The sequence below is a fragment of the Lolium perenne genome, chromosome 6 (assembly GCF_019359855.2).
Source record: "Lolium perenne isolate Kyuss_39 chromosome 6, Kyuss_2.0, whole genome shotgun sequence".
In the NCBI taxonomy this organism is placed as follows: Eukaryota; Viridiplantae; Streptophyta; class Magnoliopsida; order Poales; family Poaceae; genus Lolium; species Lolium perenne.
The window spans coordinates 164,220,098-164,229,819 of NC_067249.2; the positions used below are offsets into that span (position 1 = coordinate 164,220,098).

Genomic DNA, 9,722 nt, shown 5'->3' on the forward strand with positions numbered 1-9,722 from the left:
CGGTACTAGCGTCTATAAACGAATACGAGGATACAATCACCAAACAACACTTAAGTAGTCTTAATTATCCTTAATGGCTCACACAATGGATCTTAGCATCATTACTTAACATTTATCAACAATTATTCTAGGGTTTCATTATTTAACAATTAGGAAAATAATTTCCTCTCATTGAAAATTGGAATTAGGGTTTCTCTTTGGTTTGGAGAAATAATTTCCTCTCATTGAATCTTCTTAATATTTAATCTTCTCAAATAACCAGGGGTGATCCCATGTTGACCAAGGTCAACACTTCACACTTATTATTTGAGAAAAGGGATTTAAATGAGATTCATCATCTCATGTGATTTAAATAACCATGGCAATTTTAAATACTAATTTGATTTAAATTCTACAAGTGAGCAAGTATGAGCCTAATCAATTAAAGGTCAACACATTACTTCATATCACTTGTGAGAATGATTTAAATGAGGTGCTACACCTCATAGATTTAAATTCTAAAATTTGGATATAGTTTAAATGGGCTAGTATTGACTACATAGCCAATATTTGCTTCTAGCCCATGATCATGTACAGAACCCATATCATATTTTTACATAGTAAATTAGGGTTTGTGAAATGTGAATTATTGCAATTGGATTCACTTCAAAATTCAAATTGGTTGATTTTTAAGATTTATTTGAATACTGAAAAGTCTCTGTTTTTTTATTTTTGCTACTCAAAATCTACACAACATATGGGGTTGAATCTAGCGAGGTTAGCTAGATAATTTCATAAGCTTTCTATAGCAATTTGAATCACCAGATTTGGATATGTAGATTTAAAGCTATTCAATTTCTAGCACTGCATCAGTATGCAAAAATAAAGGAAAAAGATAAAACGAAATTTAAATTCAAACTGAGGGCGGGAAGAAGTTGGGCCGGCCCAGCTGCTGCCCGGGCCGTGCGTGCATGGCGCATGCACGTCGCCCGCGCGCGGGGCGCGCAGATCGTCGGATGACGATCCGACGGTGCTGGGCCTTCGTCTTCCTCCCGACACTGCAGGCTTGCGGGGGCGATTTCTCTCACCTCGGAGCTCGGATTGAGGCGTGGTTGGTTGCGTTGGAAAGGTCTTTCCAAGGGCTACAACTTTGCTGTAGGGCTCGGGGGCTATGGTGATGAAAAACTGGGCGGTTTTTGAGGGATGCCGCCGGTGAGCTTTTGCTCCGGTGTGCTGCGAGGAGGGCGAGAGGGAGGCACTAGGAGGAAGAGAGGGAGGTTGCAAGGTTGTGTGGTGCTGTTCCAAGTGAGGAGGGGGGTTTATATAGTGTCCAGGTGAGGGAACGCGATGTGGAGGTCATGGCGGGCGACGTCGTGAGGCACGGCGCGTGCAAGCCTCTTCATCATGGCTACTGCGCCAGGAAGGGAGGTAAGGAGTAGGGGAGGATGCGTGTGCAGTGGCTAGCTTGCAGACGTAGCGTGCAGGGCACACAAGGTCGAGGCCGACATAGGCGTCCTTGCGGGCGCCGCGTCGTGTCGCCGTCCTGGTGCGCGTGCGGGCCTATGGCCATGTCTAGAGTGTGTGCGGGGATGAGGAGGTACTGGTGGCGCAGGGGGAAGTGCTGAGTTGCAGTGTGCACGCGTGGGGCTGGTGGTGTCCTCGGGTTGGTGATCATGTGCCATGGCATGCGTGTTTTGGGTCAAGTCTTGCTTTCCTCCACCAAGGGTTATGTCTAGCACGATCAGGAGGTAAAAGTGAGGCAATGTGACATGGTCATAGGGGGAGGAGAGGTCCAGGGGCAGTGGTGACATGATGGTGCTCACATGGCCGACGTGGGATGGCATTGGAGTGTGTAGGGCTCTCCTTGGGTCAAACCTGGCATGGTGATGATTTGTGATGGGAGGGGAGCTTATTTGACAAGGTTAGAAGGATAGGAGAGGAAGCATGACATGGGTTGGCATGGTGATGTCTATTTCAATGGCACGGGCTTGGCATGGTCCTCTTTGCATCATTTTCTTGGTCTATGAGTGCTTCAAGAGTGGTTGAGGTGTGATGAGTCTATGTGACATAGTGCACCAGGTTGGAGAGGGCTAGGGGTGTGCCATTTGATTAAAGTTAAAAGGTATGTGTGACACATGCATAGAAGTGGCATGCATGAGCAAGGTGATGATCATGGCTAAAGTGGAGTCACTCATTGAGGTGCTTTCAGAGTACCATGGTGTACTATCAAGGATGGAAAGAGAGGGAGAGAGAAAAAGTGAGAAAGTGATGATTAAAGTGAATTGTACCCCCTTTTCACTTTATGTGTACTTCTCATCTCCAAAGCAATGACCTCCCTTGTGTGTAATTTTGGACAAATGGCTGCATGGTTGTGTTCTAAATGATGTTGGGCAACAATGTGTGGCATTGGTTTGAAATTTGGAGAGGTTTTGTGAAAATTCAAATAGTGGAGGGAATCTAGAATTTGTTTCAAGGTGGCATCTTGGCTTGAATAATTAGAGCAATGGTCAAAGCTTTGGTCAAAGTGGTCAACACGAAAAATGTTCATTTTGATGAGGTCTTGGATGAGGTGCAAAGAGTTGGCAGGGTTTGGTGTGAAAATTTCTTAATAGAAGAGCTCAAAGTGGGTAAGATAATATAAAATGGCCAAATGACCATTATCATATATAAGTTGCATTTGAATTCTTCTTTGCTTTGATTTGGGTGTCTTTGATGCAATTGTGTTTGTTTATCATATATAAACATTCTACAAGCAAGAGATCAAGCAATGGTGGTCTTTGGTGAAGATTTGCAAAATTGGTCTTATGTGTATGTGAGTGAAAATGGAATTATCTCACCATTTGATTTCTCTCCAATTGAATTGATATTTCTTGACTCTAATGTGATTCTTATTAGTTTAGAAACATTTTAAGACCATTGAAACCAATTCAAATGGTCTTGCTCAAAGATTTGCAAAAATGGCCATAACACATAAGAGGTGATGTGTCAATTTTTCTTATTCTTGTAATTTGTTTCCCTTGCTTTACTTGGGCAAGGTTGAGGGTCAATTTAGGGTTAGATTAGGTTTAGAGATGGTTTCACACCATTTGGTCAAGGTATAAAGGCATAGGACAAGAATTGGGTATTATGGCTATGTGCCACATATGCCTCTATGCATATGTTGCATTTGAGTTTTAAGTTGACTTGGCTTGACCCAATTGGTGTTGTTGAGTGTTGAAATGGTATATAGGAGTGATCCAACCATTCACAACATGTATTAGGGTCAATATTCTTAAATTCACATATTTGCTATTTTGCTCTCATATGCCTCTATGGCATTTTTAGTTTCTTTTTAATTTCTTTTGTTTCACTTTGGATTTGGTTTGATAAGTGCTAGATAGGGTGTATGAAGGTTTTCCAAACCTCTAAACAAAGTAGAAAGGTCTAGGGTAAAGATTTGTAAAATAGCCATAGGCACATATACCTTTTTCTTATTTAATTTCCTTTTATTTTATTTTAACTTGGGTGATGAAAAGAGGGGTGAGGTTTAGGGTTTAAGATCACTTCAAATACTAATAACAAGCAATCATAGCAATAGCACAAGAATTAAGCAAGATCACTATGTATCACACTTAATTTAATAAAAGTTTTTGTTAGTTCCAAAATTTGGAACTAGGTTAAAACTCAAAAAAATTTGGAACTAGGGAAATTCATTTATTTTGTTTTGAATTTTCGGGATGTTACAAACCCTTCCCCCTTAAACAAATCTCGTCCCGAGATTTTAAGAAAAGTTAGGTTCCTAAGAGAGATTGAGCATTTTATTAACAGGAAGACATACTTGGCATGGTCTGGGGTGCTTCCTGAGCTTCAGTGGCATTCATGTGGTAGAAACGGCCGTTGTTGTTGTTCTGATTCCTTCTTCCGGCAAAGCGGCGCTGTTGCTGAGCAGGTGCTGCGGTATTGGCGGCAATCCTGGCAAGCTTTTTGGGGCACTCATTGGAGAAGTGACCCACAACTCCACATTCATAGCAGTTGACGGTGGACTTGTCTTTGGGAATGATGGGGGTAGCATTGCTTCCAGTCCTTGGGGCAGTATTGGTGTTGTTGTTGTTTCCATTGTTGTTGCTGTTTTTGGGGTGGTTGTTGTTGTTGTGGTTGTTGTTGTTGTTGTTGTTGCCTCCGGGCTTCGGGGGTCCTCCGTTCTTGTTGTGGTGGTTGGGGCGATAACTCTGAGCAGGGGGTTTGTTGTATCTTTGGGTGAATCCTCCAGAAGAGTTATTGCGGTACTTCTGGGTGTGGTGGGGTCCATTCTGGTTCATCATTCTGCGCTTGTGGTTCTTGTTGGCCTGATGCCGCTTTCCTTCCATCTGTATGGCTGAGTCTACCAGAGCTTCTAAGTCAGCGAATGGGATGTTCACTAACACAGTCTGCATCTCGTCGTGTAGTCCGTTCAGAAATCTCTCCTTCCTTTTCTCGTTGGTGTCGGTCTCATCCGGGGCGTACCTTGACAGAGTGAGAAACCTGTCGCGGTATTCCACCACGGACATTCTTCCTTGCTTGAGTTCACGGAACTCGTCTCTCATCTTCTTGATCAGTCCTTGGGGCACGTGGTATTTGCTGAATTTCAGCTTGAAGTCTTCCCATGTCATCATTTGTCCCGCATTCATTGCACGGGCACTTGTCCACCAGGCTCTGGCAGGTCCTGACAAGTAGTGGGTGGCAAACAACACTTTTTCTGCGGCTTCAACTCCCGCAACTTCGAGGTTGTTCTCCATGGTTTGGAGCCAGTCATCAGCATCGAGGGGCTCTTCAGTCTTGTTGAATACCGGAGGGTTGGTGTGTTGAAAGTTCTTTAGCTTCGATCCAGGGTGATCGTGGTTTCCGTGGCCTTGATTGTTCTGAGCTATCTGTTGCAGTGCGGTAATGTTGGCTTGGCGTTCAGCTCTCTCGACTTCTCGGTCTGCCATCATCGTCTGCAGCAGTTGCATCATGGCATCTTGGGTTGCGTTGTGGGTTGGTGGGGCCATCTGAACATTGAGGTAGATGATAAGATAAGAGGGAACTTTCTAGGGTTTGTTTGGTTAAGGTTTGTTAAAAAAGTTCATAATATTGAAAACTTGAGTAGTGTTGCGGGGGTAAAAACCAACAACACTTTTTTCATTCATACCAAGCATCACACATTACAAAGCTAACACACCGTTGGTTTGAAGAACGATTCATCGCTCTACGATACAAGGGGATCCTGATACAACTTACACATACAAAAGTGCTTTAAATGAAACTACTCTTCAGGGGGGAATACTTCGTCTTCACGGGTAATGTGCTTGGCGAAAAGCGAGGGCATTGTCCAACTCCTTGCGGGTCTTGTACAGCATGAAGTCGAGGTGTGCTACATAGTGGTTCATCTCCGTGTGCGGGGGCATGGTCATCGGTCTTCTGGTGGGGTCATGTCTTGGGTAGTAGATGAAGCGAGTGTTCTTAATCTTGTTCTCATTTTGTCCACACAGATGAGAAATTGCTTCTTGCATAGCTCTGACTAGTCCTTCCTTCCAAGTGTTTCCCGTTACAGAAAACCATATGGTTTCCCATATTGGGGTTCCAGGCTTCCTTCGTAGATCGGCAGAAACTTCCCACTGAGGTGGTCCTCTGGCGTGATTGTTGAGGGGTGTTCCGAAAAACTCGGGGTACGGGCGTCCTAGATAGTCCACTAGTTGCTTCAAGTCTTTCTCGAACATCAGGTTGCCTCCGTGACCAAGCTGATAAAACTCCCATTTGTACTCCATCTGTGAAGAATTATGATGAGTAAGTTAGAGAAGTGTGTCAAAATTTTAGGTAATAGTATAAGAAGAATAGAGCATAACTTTCTTATTTTGAAAAAGATCTCAATGATAAGGGGGAGAATAAGTTTTTCATAAATAGTCACTTCATTTGTTTTGAAACTAAGTTTTTCAGACGTCCATTCTAACTAGGGTCTCCTAAGGTCAACAATGGCTCTGATACCAACTTGTCAACACCCGGATTTTTAAGTCCAGATGTCTATTATGCCATTCCTCGCAATCCCAGGAATATTGTTTTTGCGAGACATAATAGATTGATATCACAACACATCATTCATTACAACACATAATCGTCTTACAAATAAAGGATCACATGATCCAGTCTCATTACAATAATAGAAGTTCTATTTATTCATTACATAACACATAGCGGAAGCGAAATAGCGTAGTAGTAGTCCATCTATTCCACAGGCAACTGTTGACATCAGGAGTGATCCTAGTTGTCGTAGACGTCCTGCTGTCCTTCTTCCGGGTTCTGGTACTCGTCTTCATAGTCTGGCCATTTGAATAGCCAGGGACATAGCCATGAGTACTTTAAAGTACTCGCAAACTAAATACTAAGGTAAATACTATCAACTATAGTAAGGGGGTTCTAAGCTCTAGTTTCATTTGCATAAAGCCAGTTTTATTTCGTAAACACTTTAATAATCAAAAACCTTCATTGCTCAACTAACTCAAATGGGAACATTAGTGTCATTCCCACAACTCAGTTGTGATTCAAAGTCAAAGTCACCTTTCAATTCAAAATCACAAGTCACCATTCATATTTTTAGAAAAGTTCTGATGACAGAACAGTATGGCCTTTCCAACTGTCCATAACCGCGGACGCGGCTATTCGAATAGGTTTAACTCTGCAGAGATTGTACACTTGTGCCACAACAATTGCAATAGTTCGTCAGGGGTAACTGGCCCTGATTTATCGTACGCAGTACGCGAACTACCAATCCTAACCTTTCATTTACATACTCTAGTATAGGCACCTCTCCCCATGAGCTTGGCCTCCCAGTGAAGACACGCGGTCAGCCTGGGAACTGCACAGGGCTTGGGCCGGACATTCACCTCATTTCACGTCATTTCACATCACTCCTTTTGTAGAGGCAGCCTCCAGCATAACCCCGATGATGCTTGTTCAGAGGGAACCCATACTAAAATACATAAGTTTCCAGCTAAGCCTTACCCAGATTCAGGTATTGTGGGGGTACTTGTAAAATTGGAATGGTATCGCATCCGAACCCAACCATCAGTGTTTTTGTAAAATTTCACCAAGTCATTCACCAGTCATATTCACCTTCAAAATCTTTCAATAGAATGACTCATCATTCCAAGGTTTTCAAAGTCATTTCAATTCACAAGTCCCCAACTAGAATAGTCACTTTTCATATTGAGCACTAGCAACTAGTTATGAGGGGTGCTAAGTATCTTGGAGCTTGCTAGGATAAGTGTGATGCTCTTGTACTACTCTATAATTCAACCAAGTGAATCATAAACCAAAAAGTAACTTTGATAAATAAAATCAAGTAAAGCTTGTAAAGTAAAAACTTGGGATAGGTTCATAAAGTAGAATGTAATAGTGCCTTGCTCTTGTAGAGCTTTGCACTTTGCAAGAATATAAACTTGCAACCAAAATAGTTTGCATTAGTCTAGCTTGCATTGGTAATAGCTTGCCTTGGTTGGTGATGTGATCAAAGTTTTCTTGCTCTTCCTCTTGGTAGAAGACCTCTTCCTCTTGATAGTCTCCGGTACTAGCATCTATAAACGAATATGAGGATACAATCACCAAACAACACTTAAGTAGTCTTAGTTAGCCTTAATGGCTCACACAATGGATCTTAGCATCATTACTTAGAGCATGTCTAGTAGAACCCTTAAAACTGTAAAAGTTTTCTAGGATTTACAGGCCGAGATTTGCAAGTTTTGGACACATTTACAGGTTGAAAAACAGGGGCAAAGAATAGAACCCCTAAACCCAACCCGTGTAACAGAATATTCCGTTTTAGGGGTTTGAGGGTTTAGGGGTTCTATTCTTTGCCTCAACCCCAACCTCTAAACCTGTCACATATTCATCACAATATGACACAAAAACACAATGAATCATCAAACATACTACAAAAGTAATAATCATGGATGCATGGTTTAGTAGTTTTTACATCACATAATCATCATCTTGCCCATCTCATTGGCACCATCACCAAAAAATTACACGTCGGTGCCATATGCTAGGCCACTCCACCACCATCAAACCCCACCATCATGCGAGTTGTCGACACCGCCATCGCTCATGGTAGTGTCAACTACAAAGGTAGAGGAGGACCCTCGGAACATCCTCTTCCTCTCGGCGATGTCCTCCTTGTACTCCTTCCACCATTGCAATTGCTCTTCATCCATGTCTTTCTTGCACATCATCATGTGCTCCTTCTCTTCCACCATGAGTTCTTTCCATACCTTTGCTTCTTTCACCTTGAGCATCCTCTCCTCCAAGTCGGCCTTGCGGGCTGCCTCCTCACGCTTTGCTTCAATGTGTGCACGCTTGACCACCTTCTTTTGCTCGGTGATGAGAAGCTTTGTCTCCAACGTCTTGGTTGCCAAAGCCTCTCTTGCCTTCATCATATGATCCATCTTCTCCCTTAGGCTAGCCGCCTCTCCTTCCATCTTCACCCTAAGCTTGGCCTTCTTGGTTCCCTCGGGCTTGTTCAAGTTCCTCTCCTCAACTTCCGGATCATCCATGTCAAGCATTGCGGACTTCTTCGGTGCGGTTTCATCATCTCTCAACTTCCACTTGTCATATGTTTGAAGAATTGACCAAACATGCTTGAATGGGAATTCTTTGCCCTTGGAGCCGGCCATCTCCTTGTACCTCAAGCCGGCAATCTTCTCCTACAAACCAAGCAACACACACAACACACATGAGAGAAACCATACAACACACATGAGAGAAACCATACGATGTGAGGTTTGCAAACTTACATAGTCACTCTCCACGGTGCCACTCGGCGGCGCATCCATCACTTGGTCCATGGCGGCACTCCAACGCGCACATGCCGGCTTCATCAAGTCCCACCGGCCTTGAAGCGACCGGAATGAGCGAGAGGCGAACCCACTCCTCTTCGGCTTCATCTTAAGGTAGGCGTCCTCGATGCGCTGCCAATACCGTTTACCGGTTTGGTCGGTACCGGTGCCCGCATCCAACCCCACCGACGCCCAAGCTCGAACCAAGAGTATATCTTCCGCGTCGGTGTAGTTCGACGAGCGGACGCGGGTGAACGCCTCCTCTTGTATCTCTGTGATGTCTTCATCATCATCATCCTCCTCCTCCTCATCTCCTCCCTCCAAATCATCATCCCTATAGGGATCAAGCGGTGGAGCGTTGATGTCCACCTCCACCTCATTGAGCATGTCCATGAAGGACACGGCGGCCGGGGCGGGCGGCACGGCGGCCGGGGCGGGCGGCACGACGGCGGCCGGGGCGGGCGGCACCTCCGGGGCGGGCGGCCCGCCGGGGCCCTCCTCTTGGCCACGGCCTTCCTCGGCGCCGGGGAGGAGGCCGCCTTGGCCTTGGCAGCACGAGGACCACCGGAGGACACCTTCGTCCGTTTCCGGGGAGGTGCGGGTGGTGCGGCAGTGCGGGGCGGGGGCGGGAGCGACGGCCGGTGCGGGGCCGACGGCCGGCACGAGGTGATGCCCCGCACGCCGCCGCCGCGCCGACCACGGCGGCGACGTGCGGGTGGGCGGCCGGTGCGGGGGTGGGGCGGGAGCGACGGCGCCGGGCGGGCGGCGGGCCGAGGCGGCGGCGCGGCCACGGCGGCGGGCGGCGGCGCGGCCACGGGCGGCGGGGCGGGCGGCGCGGCCACGGGCGGCACGGGCGGGGCGGGAGGAGGCCGGGGCGGGAGGAGGCCGGGCGGAGGCGGGGCCGGGCGGAGGAGGCGGGCC

General features: G+C 45.9%; 1 protein-coding gene across 1 annotated transcript; it reads right to left on the reverse strand.

Moving 5' to 3' along the window:
- Positions 1 to 7,843: 7,843 nt before the first annotated feature.
- Positions 7,844 to 9,197, reverse strand: LOC127325730 (uncharacterized). The gene is made up of 2 exons (XM_051352551.2): positions 8,760 to 9,197; positions 7,844 to 8,669 (listed from the first exon to the last, which is right to left on the reverse strand). The coding sequence occupies exons 1-2, from the start codon at positions 9,192 to 9,194 to the stop codon at positions 8,031 to 8,033; spliced, it is 1,074 nt and encodes a 357-aa protein (XP_051208511.1). The 5' UTR covers positions 9,195 to 9,197; the 3' UTR covers positions 7,844 to 8,030.
- Between the last annotated feature and the right edge of the window lie 525 nt (positions 9,198 to 9,722).

Coding starts and splice junctions, on each gene's coding strand:
- LOC127325730 (XM_051352551.2), bottom strand. CDS start 9,194: ATGGACATGCTCAATGAGGTGGAGGTGGACATCAACGCTCCACCGCTT. Junction 8,670..8,759: donor GCACCGTGGAGAGTGACTAT/GTAAGTTTGCAA, acceptor CTTGGTTTGTAG/GAGAAGATTGCCGGCTTGAG.